This window comes from Ptychodera flava, chromosome 12, assembly GCF_041260155.1.
Source record: "Ptychodera flava strain L36383 chromosome 12, AS_Pfla_20210202, whole genome shotgun sequence".
Classification (NCBI taxonomy): Eukaryota; Metazoa; Hemichordata; class Enteropneusta; family Ptychoderidae; genus Ptychodera; species Ptychodera flava.
Window position 1 is genome coordinate 21,330,702 of NC_091939.1, and position 18,605 is coordinate 21,349,306.

The 18,605-nt window shown below is 36.9% G+C and overlaps 1 protein-coding gene across 1 annotated transcript; it reads left to right on the forward strand.

Annotated features, from left to right (window-relative positions):
• Positions 1–6,171: 6,171 nt before the first annotated feature.
• LOC139146182 (dehydrogenase/reductase SDR family member 11-like) lies at positions 6,172–12,391 on the forward strand. Its single transcript, XM_070717591.1, has 6 exons — positions 6,172–6,310; positions 8,684–8,778; positions 10,298–10,421; positions 11,019–11,105; positions 11,575–11,640; positions 12,332–12,391. Exons 1-6 carry the CDS (start codon positions 6,179–6,181, stop codon positions 12,389–12,391), a joined length of 564 nt encoding a protein of 187 aa, XP_070573692.1. The 5' UTR covers positions 6,172–6,178.
• Positions 12,392–18,605: the final 6,214 nt, after the last annotated feature.

The window sequence follows — 18,605 nt, forward strand, 5'->3', positions numbered from 1 at the left end:
ATCAAACGCTTTTTCAAAAATCTATTGTCAACAACATCCCTGGAACATCATTTGTGTCTGTATAATCCAAAATATTATCTGTAAGTCTGACAGTATCCCCAATAAATCTGTTTTTGACAAAAGCGGTTTGTGACTTATGAATAACTGTGGGAAGAACTTTTTCCATTCTTTTAGCCAAACACTTTGTAGCAATTTTATAATCCGCATTAAGCAGAGATATAGGCCTCCAATTTTTAATACATCTTTTATGTTTGCCCAGTTTCTCTAGCAAAGTTATTACACCTTGTCTTTGAGAAATAGAAAATTTACCAGTATGAAATGCGTTATTTAGAGAATTCACTAGAAAATGACTTACAAGTGGCCAGAAAAACCTGTAAAAATCAGTAGGAAGGCCATCATTTCCGGGAGTTTTATTAGCAGGAATTAACTTAATTGCTTGCCAAGCTTCATCTATCGTTATCATACCTTCACATGATTCCTTCTGCCCAACATTCAATTTTGGAATATCTGTGTTTTGTAAAAACTTATGATGCAGCCCAGAATTGCCTTCTTCATTTTTTACAGAGGAAGAATAAAGCTTCTCATAGAAATTTTTAATTTCAACACTGACGTCTTTTGTGGCGGAAATAAAAGAGCCATCTGACCTAATCAAAAAATTAATATGGGACTTTTTTGCATTTGCTTTCTCTAGATTTAGAAAATATTTAGAATTTTATTCCCCAAATTCATGCCAATTTGCACGTGACCTAATGATTGCCCCCTCAATATCATAATCATATTCAATCTGAAGGTCATTTTTAACAAAGTCATACTGAGTTAAAACAAGTGGAGAGGGATTGACTGCCAATTCCTTCTCCAAATCAAATATTTTTTTTTCCAAAATAACAATCTTATTTTTCCTTCTTTTACTTTTTTCTTTACTGTACTGGATAGTCTGTACCTTAATTTTGTACTTCAACCAATCCCATACACAGGAGATATTTGATAGGACAGAACTTTCTTCAATCCAATGTGGAAAATTATCATAAATTATTTTCACATAATGTTCATCATGCAATAAACTTGTACTGAACTTCCAATATGAAGGACCTCTGTTAGTTGGTTCAACTTTAAGTTCTAAAACAATTGCTGAGTGATCAGATAAAATACAAGGGCAAATAGAAGAATCAGAAATAATGTTAAGAATATTGTCACTAACAAGAAAATAATCAATTCTACTTTGAATAATGGAAGGGTAAACCTTTTCCAAGTAAAAGACAATTCTTCAGGATGTAAAGTTCTCCAGACATCACACAAATCAAAGGATTCAATAAAATCATGCATTAAGGTAAGAGAGTTTTTTTCCAAATTCTTGGGTTTCCACCTTTCCGATCTCTGTTTTGATCTATAACAAAATTATGATCACCTCCCCAAATGATAGAAATAGCCGGATCAGTCATATTTTCCAAAACAGTCTGAAACAGATTTTTCAAAAAACATGCATGCTGGTACTCATCCGTAGGTGCATAAGAATTTACTAAAAGAAAATGTCTATCTTTCATTGAAACATCTAGAATAAGATATCTTCCATTAATATCTGACACAACTTTGTTAACTGTGTAGTCATAATTACGCAAACAAGTAATTACCCCCCCCCTCCCCACTATTGGATTTACCATGTGAAAATATCATGTTTCCTTTAAACTGGATTGACCAGAATTTTTCGCTTGACACTATACTATGTGTTTCCTGCAACATCACGATATTTGGATTCTTTTTTGAGATCCAACGGAAAATTGATTTACGTTTCTTTGGGAGACCAAGTCCTCTTACATTCAAAGATAAAAGTTTAATATCAGTATCTGACATAAAATATAGATGTTAATTCTAATGATTTTCCAGTGAAAAAAGAAAACAATTGACTGCATTTTGACACAACAAGAAACACAAAACGCATCACACAACAGACATGACGAAACGACAAGAAACAAAACCTGGGAAAGTTCCACAAAACACCACACTCTCAAGATGATAGAGAGCAAAAAAAAGAGTGGAAAATCCCCAAATTACAATACAACACAAAATACCCATAACCGCCTCACTCCCCCCCCCCAAAAAAAACCAATGCCACAAAACACGTGCTCATTCAAAAAAAAGGAAACACGCCCAAGTCGGACCCGAGTCCGTGGAAACTATATTATTAACGAGACCTTAAACAGAAAAATTCAGAGTACAATGTTTATCGTTTACCGAATCCGAAAGTAGATTCAAACTGCATTCTCCGACTTACTGTCTGGATTACACACTCGACCGTTTATGAAAACTTTTCCGTCGTGAAACGTTACCCGCTTGCCTTCTGCATACGCTTTGTTCATTATCGGCAGATACTCTTTTTTCTTCTCAAAGTCCTGTAGACATAAATCTTCTTTGACACGAATTCCAGAACCTTCAAGCACTCTGCGCGATTTTCTCAAAATCTTCTGTCTGGTTTGACAATAAATAAACTTCACCAGAACTGGTCGAGGCGGTGTACTACGCAAATTTCTTCGGTCAAGATGGCGCCGCGGTGGCATGCGATGGACATTCTCAACCTCACTCGGTTCAACTTCAAATTTCTCTTTCAATAAAGTACGTACTTTTTCAAAGCAACAGCCTTCTTCCTTCTCGTCTTCCTCTTCTTTCAGACCATAAATACGTACATTATAACTCCTAGTATACCTCTACAACCTCAAGTTTTCTTCTTCGGTCTTTCGAGTCACTATTTTCATCTCCTTCACTTCTTTTCTCAGTGCTTCCACTATGGACTGGTTTTTACTACACGTTGCAGCTGTGAATTCCAATGAACGTTCCAGCTCCGTCTGTTTCTTTTCAATTGTCTCTACCCGTTGTTGCATATTGCCGAGGTCATGAAAAATTTTATCCATTTCCTTCTCAATTCTTCTCATCATCTTGAACAAGCTTACCACTGACAAATTTTCTTCATCTCCACAGTCTATGTTTTCAACCATGTCGGTGTCTGCTAACGGGGACTGCGTTTCATTGTCTTCACCTTCAGCCATCTTGTCCATGAAGTTTGTTATTTTACCGTTCTTCCTTCCTTTGCCTTTTTTCCCGAAACCTTTCTGTCGCATGGTCTCAAACTTTCACAGTCCAAAGATGATGACTTTAGCCGACTATTTATACCCTTTTGAGTCTTCTAACGTACTATTTACACAGCAAAGTTCCACAGGACTCGGGAACCGACGCACACTTCCAGTTACCACTTGTGAGGCATCACATGATCGAGTACAGTACAGTCTTAGTGTTCGTAATAATCATCAGTAACATGTTGATATTTTTTATCTCGGGGTGCTGTCGTTGGTCAATGTAAAAAAATCTGAAAAATTGCAACCCTGGGCAACGAAGATATTCTTACTTATATAGCGATCACTGATCTGCAAAAACGTAGTTGTAATTTTCCGTAAAACATTGATTGTATTCAAAATGATAATAATGAGAAATGTCATGGCAGGTTGAAGTGTTTAGGATAAAGACACAAGGCTCTTCTTGTATATAGAGTTTGAACATACAATCAAGTGTCTCGGCCTTTGGTACCGACATGTTTAAGTGAGGCCAGCATTTGCGTGTGAGAAGAGCCAATTTACGAAAGTCTTATTCGACTGAAAAGCATATGACGTAAAATATTATGTTGGCCCTTCAATTTGACCGTCTACTTGGTATCCTCATAATTGCCACTAAGCACTTTTTAAAAATTCCAAATTGCAATCCAATGGAACATGTCAAAACAGCATTACGGCTTCGTAGTATTTTCCTGTATCAAAACAGTCTATCTGTACTCAAAAATATTATGTTTTTATACGTTTGAAGTACAGTAACCGTGGCAATACACCATGTCAGCAGTATCGAATTGTAATTTAAAAGAAAGCATTATCCGTATACAGGCAATGGTGGATTTACTCGTATCCGCGTACAAATGTGAACCTAGTTATACAATTAGAATAAGTCATAATTTTTCTTGAAAGTAGCCATTTAAAATGAAGGTTATTGCTGACATGGATTTATTGAAGGTTATTGCTGACATGGTTTTATAATAGTCAATAGCTCCGCCTAATATGGAGGTGGGATTAATAGCATTTCCTTTGTTCGTACCGTTGATGGTGCCAACACAATTCTCTTCGTTTAGGAACAGTGGCGTAGTTTTACATTTGAATAACTATTGCATACAAGAATCAGGTGGTTGGTCATCTGACATGAGAATTCCAGGACGGTCAATGAATACAATTGTCACGCCGATTCATCAAGGGGCTTTTGAGCAAGTAAAGATGTAAATTAGAAACAAAAGCAAAACCGACTGTTTGGCTTTCTTTTGATGTAGATCTGAGACAGGGTAGACATAGACTTATTCAAAGGGGTGTCTTTTACAACATGTAGTCATTTTAAAAGATATCTTCCCACTCTCTGATGCGTTAACTTTGTACAATTTATGCGCGATACTAAACTGTTTTACAATGACAACCTCTCAGTTCTTTCGGGGCAGTGACGAGGGCGCTGTTCGCACAGAAGTCAGAAAATTTTGATTTTCATGATCTTTCGTTTTTTGCTACATTGACAGGTCAATGTGTAGTGAACGTATCATCGCGACCACAATCTTTAATTTTATCATGTGCAACTGAAAGAAAGTGAGAAAATTAATGTTGTTCTGTTCACGGGTACGAGTACATAAAGATGGCCGCACTGGGATTTCGAGCGCCGTCTTCAAAGTATTTTTCTCATAACTTATGACGTTCGGCCATAAAAAAATATTTCACATATTTTTGTTGTCACCCAAATCATGCATTGTCATTTCTGATGTTCGATCAATGATATAAAAATTAGAGATACAGTGCAGCAGCTGTGATTCGCTGTCGGGTTGAAACCAAAACAGACGTTTATGAAAGTGACCGATAATTAGGCTCTATTTCAAAAACCTCTGGTGTACAATCCAGTATTTTCTGCTGTCTGTTAAATACCATTACTTGTCGTACTCCTAATATCAAGGCAACCATTAAATTGTCTAATGTCATTGTTGACAACAAATCGTCTTGACTATAATTCATGTGTCAAGAATAACACTGTTATTTTACTCTGTGCACAGTGTAGTAAGGCAATTACATGCATTTAAGAAATGTTGGGAGGGAGGAAGAATGTTATACATTGTTTAATAAAGTGATATTATGAAAGTACTGTTGTCAAGATTGTTATATGATTAAGACATAAAGGGTAACACAATAAAACAATAGGCAGCACATTAGTGAATGCTGTGCATGTTATTCGCAGATAATTTTTACCGGCTGAATGGCAAACATGGTCCATGGTGTGTAAAATGTCGCAACACTGGGGCCTTTTCTTCTTCAACACAAATTTTGTGTATACTGCACTTGCACGTCATAAAAATAAGGGATGATCAAATTCATGCATTGTAATCACTTTACAAAGGATGTCAAGTAGTAGAAAACGATTCGAGTATTCAAAAGTTTCTCAATTTAATGCTAAAGTTTTGATTCCGCACATTCAAAAATACTTCCATACATTTTTAAAGCTTTGAATCACCAGTTTATTCACGGTTAGCAAGTCGTCCACTTCTCGATGACCAGAAAAGGCATGGCACATTCCGCCATCAATCCATACAAATAATATAGTTAGCGTATTTACACCAGAAACAATGGGCGTTCTCTAGACCGGTGTTGGTGAAGATGTGGTTTGTGCAATCATTTGGTTGACAGTGATGTTCAATTCCGGAACGGTCGCATTTCGTTTAACTTTTCAAGCAAGTCATCTAAAAGTACGCGTAAACCGTCCCAACATTTAAAAATTAAGCCCTCCCGCCCATCGTTGATGATATCGAAGACGCCAATTTACATTTTGTATCTTTTAATCGAAACAAACTACACGAGCTAGATTTTTATTAACACTTTCTGTCTGGCTTTGTCGGCGGTATCTCGCAGAATAAGTGACGTTGCCATTTTGCTGGGGCATAGGATAAAGATGTTTGATATAATTAGCTACTCTAATGATTAAAAAATCATTTCCACATATAGTGGGAGAAGAAACAATCGCTAACATGTTTGTATGCTATTTATATCTTATAACAATGAAAGACAAGCTCCGTTGGTAATCCGTTTCATTCACGAGATAGAACAGGTTAGTACGCCATAACAATATGGAACGTTGGGTCGGTCGAGTTGCTCTGGTCACCGGCGCATCTGTCGGTCTCGGAAGAACAATTTCACAAGCTTTAGTGGAACATGGTATGATCGTGTACGGCTGCGCAAGAGAATGTGACAAAATCAAAGTGAGCTGTGAGGCGAATAATCCAGATATTTTGTGCTCACGCGTTAACATGGGACCCAGTGGTCTTCGAGATATATGATTACCGAAAGAATTCATAGGTAGTTTTTTAGCTTAGAAGGAAAGGAATTGTGCATATATGGGAATCGGATGTGATTCACGATTTTCAGAATAGGAGTGGAAGACATTCATCTGTCCACGCGATAAAGTGCATGTTGCAGATATAGTGTGTTTCTTACCACAGTGTTAAATATACTTCTGCCACACCTACATGTAAATGAACCATTGTATATAATGCCACTTTTACCATTATAATCATCTATGTTGCTTTCGTACTTTAAAAGATGGACAACGCAATATCAAAAGTATCATTAAAGAGGCTTGAATAAATGTACTTCAGAGAATGAGAAGGGGATTGATACTTTCCAGGCATAAAAGTAATGCCCTCATTTCTTCCGCAGAATCATTCTGAGGAACTGAAATCCAAGTCTGCCAAAGGGTCACTGCATGCGATCAAGTGTGATCTCAGAAACGAAGAGGAATACCATTGGTGGTGTAGACGTGTGCATTAATAATGCTGGACTTACAATCCCTGTGGCTTTACTTGATGATCGCACTGATGAATGGAGAAATATGCTGGATGAAAGTTAGCTTTTCAGCTGTGTGTTTCTGGCAGGCCATTCTTCTGTCAACGGTTAAGTGGCTAGATTGACTTAAAATGCTGTAATCTAGATGGGTTGGTCAAATTTGTAACGTTTGACAGTGTTTTATAAAACACTGTATAACTGTATAATATAACTGTATAAAACACTGTATTGTATAAAGTTGCATAAGAGGTGTAATACTTCAAGAACGGTACTTATGGATAAAATGCCTGCAATTTCCCTATCCACATACTTGGCATAAACAATATCGGTACCTGCACGTTGTGGAAGACGTCTAGCAATTGAAATTATAAAGTGATATGTTAGTTCGACTTCCAGAAGGCAGATTTGATGGCCGCAAGGCAATATAAGATCGTGTAGCAGAACAAACTGACGTGCTTTGGTGATTCAGAAGCAAGACCTGGACAATCACAACACTGTAATAGAGAGCAAAAGTGGAGCTTACAAAAACATCTTGTTAGGCAGTTAGATGACACAGAAACCATTCATTCCACAACATAAAGCGCAGCAAGTGACTGTAATCTGTCTTGGTATGTTTGGGCACCAGGTGATATATATCCTACCCGCATATATTCATTTCATGTGTAAATAAGCAAAATTGTATGTGCACACTCATTACACTTTGCGCTTAACTTGTTTCAGGTATAACTAGTTTACCTCAGGCTTTACATCAAATTCTGATCAGTACATTTTTAAAGGACGTCATTCGATATGCGAATTAGTAATTAGTTTAGTAATAAGTGTATAATATTGTGTTTTCCACGCTGTAAGCATCAAAAAGTAAGCAATGTACTTCATAAAACTCACCTGTATTTTGCTTTGATATATATTTTCGGCCAAATTCCAGCAATTTATTGAATATGCAAAGGAGTTTATAATAAGAATGCCATATTCGTCAAACCAATCAGCACACCCGTCAGTACACGTTAGTAAGTTCTATTAATAGCAGACATTTGGTAAAAGTAATTGCATTCAATATCCATTCATGGCCTATTTAGCGAAATTATTGAAAGTTCCAATGAGCAGATAATAAGTACGTCATACTCATCACTCGTCTGCAAAATTTGACCTACGTATGACCAACACACCGCGGAGGTCGGATACAATTTAATGCTATGAATTTGGTGTGTCTCAAGATGTGCAATGAAATGTTAAATATGCAAATTAGCTTGTGATCTGTCAGCCATGTTCGCCAAACTATGAGCCCACAAAGATCATGGTATAGTTTTGAGTGCGTGCACAGTTACATCGAATTTAGTTCAGTAGGCCTAATTCCCGAGATAAAGCCACTGCCTATGTTCATTAGTTATGCATATGACCATCGATTTTACTGACAACATGCATCAAATATAATTAGAGGATCTTCTTCCTATGATTTCACTATACCTACTTGCATGACGTTCAACACTTTTCAAGTTATGGCCTGCATCAGTAAATTGTAGCTGTTCACACAAACTAGCCGCTGGGCGGCCGGCGGCCATTAGGATTGGGTGGCAAAAGAAGTCGACATACATATGTATTGCATAGTGTGTTGTTCTTATGCTAAGTTTGAGATAAGTCGGTCCAAACATGTCCACGAAACACATGCGAACAGACACAATGGTGCACGGACGCACTGATAAACGGAACCTAATCCATTTAAGTCCCCGTTCTGGACTTTGTCAGCTGGGAGCAAAAATGTTGGATATCCAATCTCTTGACTATTGTCTTAGGTAAATGTCTTGGCTCTGTCGATATGCACCAGAGAGGCGGTAAAACAGATGAAGGAAAGAAACATAGACGATGGGCATATCATGCACATGAACAGGTAGGTGGCGCTATTAGGACTCGTAAAAACTGGGGATAGCTGGAGAACACTAACCAAAGTCTTTCTTATGGTAGTAATGGTGTTTATATTAGATTACCTTAAGGGGGCGTTGCACAGAAAACACCGAATTTTGCTGAAGATAACTGTTTTGCAAAAATTCGTTCAAGTTTTATTATTTTCTAAACCAAAGATGAAACCATTGTTTTGTTTTCAGCATGACCAGTAGTCATAAGCGGGATGAAAACGAACCGTACATTTATGCAAATGTACGTACATCACCCACATTTCCTTGCATCTGGTTTTCTCCCGTTTCAACATTTTAAAGAAATTAACTTTGCTCTAGCCCGGTCAATTTTGACGTTTGTACATTAAAAAAACGACAATTTTGTTTGTTAATCAAGTTCTTTCATACAGTATTTTTAAATTCTGACTTAAAATTTTAATTTTTATCATTAACAACCTAATAGAGGTTCTGTACCCAAAATATGTACCACTTCATCCTTGGAATATACTATTGCATCAATACTAAACTCAAGTTCAAATTTACGCCACTCTAAAGTTCAGATTCATGGTGAAGAAGCAAAAAGAATTAATTAGAGCTTATGTTAATTAACAATTCCAGTAAGAACTTAGAAGTGTAGGCAGCGTCTATTAGTGATCAGAAGAAAAGTGATCTTTGAATTTCTACTGTTTTATACTTCGACACAGACTCAATTAAGGTGTCAATTATTCTACTTGTAAGGTTTTTGCTCCGTTGTGTTTTAAGTCCGGTCATTACACGATCTGTAATACTCTCGAGATGTAAGTTTTGAGGCAAAAAAATTGCAGGGACATTTCGAAATAGAGCAAACACAGTAGATTTAAGTCACGAGGAGAAAAGAGACAAAACTGCAAGCGAGTTCAATAAACGACAGACGAAAAAACCGTTCTAGTAAAACCAGAAGACAGTGTAAAAGAAACATATTGTTGTAGTTGTAGGTGTGTGCGATGATAACGAAATATTATTTTCCGAAACATTTACAATTTAATGCGATTTTTTACACATCTAAATGAATATAACTTTCTTGTGGTTCGTTTTGTGATCTCTGCCATTTTTTGCTTACTTGCTCCATCATCTTATTATACCATTTTTTCGATCATTTGTAATTATTTGTTCCACGTCTCTTTAATTACTAGCACTATCGTTTTACAGTGGCTTTCGTTGACCCGTTTGCATAAGACGAACTAGAAATGTTGTGTAAATCGAGGGGTTGTCAACACTGTCAGGCGTAACTATAAGCTAGGCGGTAATATCGGTAAATTACAAAGAAATCTACTCTGCAAAAGATGAAACATTGTCTAGCAGGTGGTCAGATATGACATAGTCAAAACAATACAGCCACAAAGATCCACACAGTCACAGCCCAGCTAATTGTTTTGGACGTATCACTCGCTGCTAATAAGGCTTTTCGCATTTATAAATATTTGAACTGACAAGATGCTCTAATTGCTCACTTTCTATTTTGCCGTCTATTTCTAGCATGCACGGTCATGGATTCCCCACAGATGCACACTTCTACATTGCCAACAAGTTCATGGTCACAGCGTTGACTGAAGGTTTACGCCGAGAGTTAAGAGCCATGGGGTCGAGCATCAGGGCATCAGTGAGTTTCTTAACTCACGGGGATTAAACAGTTTTTAATGGGATTTTATATATGAAAGGTGGCTCTTGGAAACCGTGTAGGTTCATGCATCTTAAGTAGCTTTATAGAATGCAAGATGTACCATACATCAATATGCAGTATTGATGATGATCATTACCAATAAATTCACACACTTATTGGTTTGTATGCTTTATACATTGAAATATACCATGACGTGGTGTTTCAAACGCTGGAAAGATTAATGTATATTATAAAATTGTTACTTGTTAACGTGACTTGCTTTGTTTGCTCGTTTGCCCGATTTTTCTCAGTACAATTATGTGGATATATCCCAGTTTCATAATTGACACAACACGATATAATGTGAACATTTCAAAGGAATAAGTTATGCTTTTGCAGCATGTGAGAATTACCTTTTGGAAACAGACAATTTGACAGAGAAAACTTTATTATGTTCACATATCAGAAGTATATAACTTGTATTCAGTCGAATTTATTTGAGTTTGCTTATGCTTACTATCGTTTGTTCATGCAATACTGTGTAATTGAACACTGTCCTCATGTTATCAATGACAGGGTTGATATTTTTTCTGACAGTGCATTTCTCCAGCTCTAGTCGAGGATACAGATATATTTATACGTTTACTTGGTGGAAAAGGAAATTCAGTCCGGTCGCCATTCAAGGTGAGCGTGGTACATAGTTAGAGTGTATGAATTTTCATGTCACGCTATGTAGAGTGCATCAAGGGCCCCTGAACAATATTGGGCCACATAGTCTCTATGGTAGAAATTGGTGTTTGTCAGAGATGCTTCATGAGACGAATAATGTTTTTGAATACAAACATACGGTACACCATTTTATGATGATTAAATGTATTGGAGCTCAGCATGAGACCAGCGTTTTCAGTTTTTCTGCTCTAGCGATCTGCATCACCCTCAACAAAGTGTCAGTAAGCGAAATGTTCATCACGAACACGCTGATATTTTCTTTCTTAGGGTCCTATTATTGTAAAAATGTGAAAATCTGTAACATTTTGTAAATCTCCCTTTCTCGCTGGCACATTGTTACACTTTATGAAAGGGTTCACTAAAATCCACTGTCCGGAACAAATGTACACCTAATTATAGAATTGGAATTGCTTTTTTCATTTAGCCATTGGAACCAAAGGATATTGCCGACTTGGTTGTGTACATCTTAGCTGCCCCGCCGCACATGGAGGTAGGGTCATAAATGTTTTTGTGCCGTTTAGAGTGTCAACGCAATTTCTGTCGTATTTTAGGAAGAGAACAAACGTTTCTATTTAATTACGTAATTTTACGTAAGAATAAAAATTACAGACAGGAATCTGAGTAGCTGGCTACAATCTGGAATGAGAATGACGTGAAGGCTAACAAATGAGATTGTCATGGCGAATTAAATCTACTGCGGCCTACGTGATTATGTTGGGAAAAAAACGAAACCCAATATTTTACTTGCTTGTCAAAAGATACAGATGAAAGAAGAGGGTTGATGTTAGAGACAAAGCAGGTTGAAGTCAATTTTTGCCCATTACTTTTTTTGACGATACCAAGTTAGAGTTTGTTGTTGTAGTCATTTTATAATTACAACCTCTGAGTTCTTGACGAGAGCTTATTTAAAATGGAAGTCAGAATATGTTTCCATTACTTTTGCTACATTTATAGGTATTTTCGCTGCCACAGTTTTCAGTGAAAGAATGTGCAATTAAGGCACACTTATAAATTGAATGTTGTCCTTTCAACGCCATCAAGTGCAAAGAGATGGCCGCAATGTGGCGTCCAGTAATGCCTTCGGAAGCATTTTCTCAGCGAATTATTAATTTTAGCCATTTACACCGTTGCACTTATCTTCATCGTCACCCTAATCGTGTACTTTTTGTGTTCAATTTTAGATCCATGATATCCACGTTAGAGGTACAGAACAGCCGCTGTGGTTCTCTACCGAGCTGTAATCAACACAGTCGTCCGTGGAAATGACTGTCTGATAATAAGCAATACATCCTAGCACCTCTTGTCTTTAATCAAGTATTTTTCTCCTGTCTGTGAAATATTATTATTTTTTACTCCAAAATTAAGACAAATTTCCAGACGGCATAAACGAGTGTATTATTTAATTTTATTCTCGCCATGACTATCAATCGTGTGTCGACAATAAAACCTTAACATTGTATCCAGTGCATTTTGTAAGCAAGAAATAGTTAAGATTTGTACGCTTCGCCAATATGCAAGGTCGAATCTGTCGAATCGCTCTGGTTATCAGTCTCGGAAGGGCAATTCCACAAGCTTTAGTAGAAGGTGGTATGGTCGTGTACGGCTGCGCAAGAGATGTTGACGAAAGCAAACTACGTTGTAGTGCGAACAATCAATGCCTTAGCTGTATTTTGTCGCCACAACACCCTCTGGTCCTCATAGTATATTATATTATACTCATTACTTATGGTGCAATTACTTTTCCAAAGTTATAGAATCAGTGGAACAGTAGTATACATAGACTAAATATATGGAGGAAAGTATAATTTGTTTATAGGGGATTGGATATGTTTTATTAATTTCCGTGGAGGAATGGAAGACGTGTCTTCTACGGATGATAATAGATAGCGTTTCCCTTACTGCAATGTTAAATATACCACTGTCATACCCAAATATACCATTGTATTATTCTTTATTGCTCATTTAGAGATAGACAATAAGGTATAAATTGTATGCCCAGAGATGTGAATTTGAACGCTTATACAATTAATTGCATCAAAATAACTATCACATTTGTTCAAGAGTTATTCAAAATAGGTATTAGTGTGTCACTTAAAGAGGCACTCCCATTTGGTAACATTTTTAAAACACATTTTTCTAATGCCAACGGTCTATATTTGACGTGGCGACTGCGCGCGGATCGCGAGATATCGATAAAAACATGTCATTTCCCGAGCGTATTTTTCACATCCCGAAGTTTTACGATTGATTCTGATTATGACCCGAAATCCCCCGAAGGTTTGTTGTTTTGCTGATTTACGATATTCTAGGGAGTCCATAATAAGTTCGAAGTACGCAATTTTACCTCCCACTGCGAAGACTTTTTTATATACAGCATTATGCCTTTACCACAGGTCAGTTTTTGAAAACTTCCTCTTAGCTTTGTCGTTGTCATTATTCTAAATCAGTTGTATTATATTTTTAACCAATACCACATAAACATAAGTTTTTACGTGTTAAATATTAGCCGCCTCCGATGACTACATTTTGTCGTCTGCCACACAGTACGTGTGGTTCGCCGCGCGCGTGGTATGCGTCTATGCATACCACGCGGTGGCCGCTATGTATCAACCGCACGTAACTGGGCTAGTCACCTATGCGAATTCTGGTGGAATCAGCAAAATTTGTTTTTCGTTTTATCACCAAGTCAGTAAGACTTAGCTTTCTCCCACGGGGCATGACCAATCACCGAGGCAAGTGGTACTGTGGCGTACAGCAGCGTCAGTGTAGACTCGTACTCCATAGCTTAGTTGACAATGGCCCCAGTGCCGAACGTTCGATGTTCGGAAGCTGAATTTAGGTGGGCCACCGGAGTTCAAACTTTTACTTTTTTGAAGACATGTTTTTAACGATATCTCGCGATCCGCGCGCAGTCGCAACGTCAAATATCGACCGTTGGCACTAAAAAAATGTGTTTTAAAAATGTTACCAATTGGGAGTGCCACTTTAACCTCGCGGGTTTTAACAGGATTTTTGTACGATATTTTATACAAAACCTAGCTCTAGGAAACAGTTTCGGCACATCTTCAGTCATCTTCATCTACAAGAAATTATACATTCCCATAGCAGTGTACATTAACAAGTGTCTACTCCTGAGAGATCAATAACAAACAACAACAATGACAAACAAATATTCTTTCCAGTTTGTGTTCTATTTATGTATGTACCTTTACTTATTTATTTATTTATTGCTGGTTTTGTCTTTTTTTGGCTACTCATTGTATTGCTTCTTTGAAGTCTCTACGTTTGAGTATGTTTACCCTTTCCTTAGGGTAAAGTGTTTCAATAAAGTAGTAGTATTACTACAGATAGCTCAGTAATTGCATAGAATGCACGAATATGAATCTTCATCATTGATGATGATGATGACATTATCAAATAATTAACTTCTAACTCGTATATACGCTTAATATATTAAAAAGGACCAAAACGTCGAACTTCAAACATTGGAAAGATTAAATATAGTTGTTACTTTCTTGACATGACTTGCCCTGATCTTTTGTTTGTTGGCCCTATCTTACAAATTATACGTGTGTGGATATATACCGTAATGTAAACATTTCACTGGTATAAGTTATGTTTTTGTTGGATCGTGATATGATCGAGTACTGCAGCTGCACAAAAATTGTAACAACTTAGTTCGGTTATTGAACCAATCTTTTTGAGATTGGGGATTTGGCCGAGCGGTTTTGTCTGTGGCTTCTCCGCTAGTTGTCTGGGTACCGTACGTTGTAGTTCAAACCCTGTTGAAACCACCGCATTAAATAAGTTGCAGTGCGGACAATCAATGTCTTTGTTGTATTTTTTTTTGCCACGAACCTGATTAAGATCCAGTGGTCTTGATGGTATGTTACAAAAATACTATTGACATATGATGGACTTGCTTTCCTAATGTTAGCGAACAAAGTGAAAAGTAGTTTGTTTTAACTTTGATATATGGAAGAAAGTATAATATGTCATAAGAGGATTTGATATGTTTTATTAATTTAAGCAGAGAAATGGAAGCGTTGTCTCCCGGGGTTCATAGATAATATCTGATGTTGGCCTTACTGCAATGTTAAATATACCACTGTCATATCCCAATATACCATTGCGTGCAATGCCTAAATATATCATTGTATTATTCTGCATTGCTTTATTGTATTTATAGATGGATAATGGGATATCAACAGTCTAACAAGAGATGAGAATCGGGACACTATACATTTCATGTCATAAAAATAACACTCCTATTCATTCCAAACAGTCATTCAGAATGAGATATTAGTGATCCACGTAAAGGGATAAAGTCGTCGGAGCTGCGCTCAAAGGTCGTATGGGACCCATACGACCAATGCAAACACTGTATCCAAAGTACGATGGTGATTGATAAAAGTTAAAACATGGCTGTCATAATCAACATTGTATAATTCAAATGCACGCTGTTTTGTAAACAAGACACTCACTTAGACACAGCTCCGATGACTGTTTCCCCTCAAGTTCCGAGGTTTGAGCAGGATTTTTATGGAAAATTTATTCAAAAGCTAGCTCTCGCAAACCATTTGCGCACATCTTCAGTAACTGCAGGAGCGCACATAATCATTCATGATCATTGATGTTGATCATTATCAAATAATTCAAATCGTGGCTCTTTCGTACACTTTAAACACGACGTCGAGCTTAAAGCATTGTAAAGATTAATATAAGTTGTCACTTTCTTACCATGACTTGCTTTATTCGTTTGCTTGTTAGTCCGATTTTTCCAATTATAATTGTGGGGATAGATAGAGTAGTTTCGTAATTGACGAAACACAATGTTATGCGTACATATATATTTCATGGGTATAAGTTATGCTGTAATTACCTTTGTTAATTACCTACTGAAAAAAGAGATAAACTGACAAAATAATATTGCCTCAGAATCTCCTTTTGCTGGTATATAAGTTGTTGCATGCAGTTGATCTTTATTTAAAGTGTGTCTTTGCATAGTGAATAATTGACAGTTTTTCATGCAACACGTGGCAGTTGAACACTGCTTTCATGTTAGTCAAATGAAAAGATTAATATTATTTTCAAACTGTGTATTTTTCCAGCCCTAAAACAGAATTAAAGTATGGGAATTTTCGTGTTCTGCAATATAGTTATATGCATTATATTACCATGCCCAGTCCGTCGCATTTTAATTGGTCGAGCTGGACCATGTGAGTTACCACAAATACACAGTAATGGTTTGTTTACAGGCCCGTGAATATGAATAATATCTTAAACATCGCAACTTTACATCTACAACGTAGATTGTAATTTGTACAAGGATCATAATGAAGCACAAAATAAAATGGAACAGCTGTGGATCAAGTTTAAAAGAATTCCCGGGTTTGCAAAATAATTTACAGCGCACATGACTGTGCATAGCGTTCACTGACAAGTTCTGGGGCCCCGTTGTCTTTCGCGGGGAAATTGTGACGGTTTTCTTTTGGTTCGTAGATAACATAATGGAAATAACAGACGCCGCACTGACCATTAACTTTTATTTATGGGCGCAGGCAAGAGAAAAGCTAAAATTAACTGGCTCGGCAAGCCACGCCCATTAATTTTTTACTTTACTCTCGCCCTTGCCCATAAATATACGCTAATGGTCAGGGCGTCACCCACTGTTGCTATATCAGCAGCACCGCTGAACAAGACTGGACGACGTAGCCGTTAGCGTTGATATTATTGCTTTTCTGAGGTGCATTAGTGGTGAATGAAACTAATAAATGCAGACATACTCCATTTGATAATTATGTCTAATGGTATTACAGCTATCTTTCAACTATTACAAACTCTGTAAACATTGCCAATTTTTATTTCTGGCTATCAAATTGTAGCAACTTTAGAACCAATTGATTCACATTTACAATCCAATGCAACACGCCTTAACAGCAGTACAGCATCATAGTTTAGTCCTGTATCAAAACAGCAAATCTACTTTCTCCGACCTATATTTTTGTACATTTGAAGTATAGTCACTTTGGCACTAAACTATAGCAACAGTTCTTGTGGTATAATTAACAAAAACATTGAGTCCGTGTAAAGGCAATGCACGATTCGCTTGAATCCATTGTTGCGTAGAAACGTATATTACGTAAAATAATTGAAATTACCCGTAAGTGTTCTTTGTATGTAGATATAAGAAACAAAAGATATGGCTGGTATGTTTGTATACATCTTTACAGCCTCTCAGCATATGGAGGTTAGGTAACAACATTTCCGTATAGTATACCGTTAATGGAGTCTAGTCGTTTGATTTTGAACAGTGGTGAAGTAAATTATGTTGGAATAAAAGTGAGAGACAAAAAATTGAGCGGTTGACTACCATCTGATATGAAAATGCAGTGAAAGCTAACAAATGAGATTGTCATGGTAATTTACATCTACTGTGGCGTTGGAGAATGTTAAGATTTCGAAAACAAACCATAAACTGATTGTTGGACTTTATTTCTAAAGATAAGGAAGAGAGAAAACGGCTGACTTAAGAGACATAGTCGAAAAAGTATCTTTAGCAGCCTGAAATCACTTAGTTAAGATACTTTCTCCCTCTCTGATACCCTTATACAATTCATTCATGAAACAGAGTGTTTTCTTTCTTTCTTAACGACGCCCTCTCAGTGCTCTCGGGCAATTTTACCTTCAACAGAAATTGTGTATACTGAACAACATGTAACAAATGTAAGTTGTAACAAAGTTGTTATATTGTAAGCGCCCAATAAAGGATGTGAAGTCACAAAAGAAAAAAGCCGTTCAAATATTTCTTTGTTTCATGCTGGCATTTTAGACTCGACACATGAAAGAATACATTACATTTGAGAAACTATGATTAATCGTTAACACCTATTTGCATTTCTCGATGACGAGAAACGGGAATGACATAATCTCAGATCAATCCATATCAAACGCTGACCGTGCAGTTGGGGTATTCACGTTATTAAAAATGGGCGTTTTCTGGACCGATGTTGGAGACAACATGGTTTGCAAAATCATTTGCTTGAAACTCGATATTCAATTCACGAACGGTCGCATTTGTCTAACTTTTCAAACAAGTCGTCTAAAAGTGCGCGTAAAGAGGCTCAGCTTTCAAAACTAAGCATTCCCATCCATCGTTATATTTTAAACTGCCGATAAGATTAAAACCTTTCGTATTTTTTAATAGAAACAAAGATAAGAAGCTAAGTTTTCTGGAGCTTTCTTTCTGTGTCTTATGATATAGGAGGCATCTCGCACAATGAGTGACGCCACTATTATGCCAGTAGCTAGGTTAGATGTGTCAATAAGGTACGCAATAAATCATTGCCCATATATGGTAGGGGAGGAAACAACCTCAACCATTTTACTAATAATATTTATATTTGAAAAGCATATTTTATATTGCGAGCTCTGCTAGTGATCGGCTTTATTCAC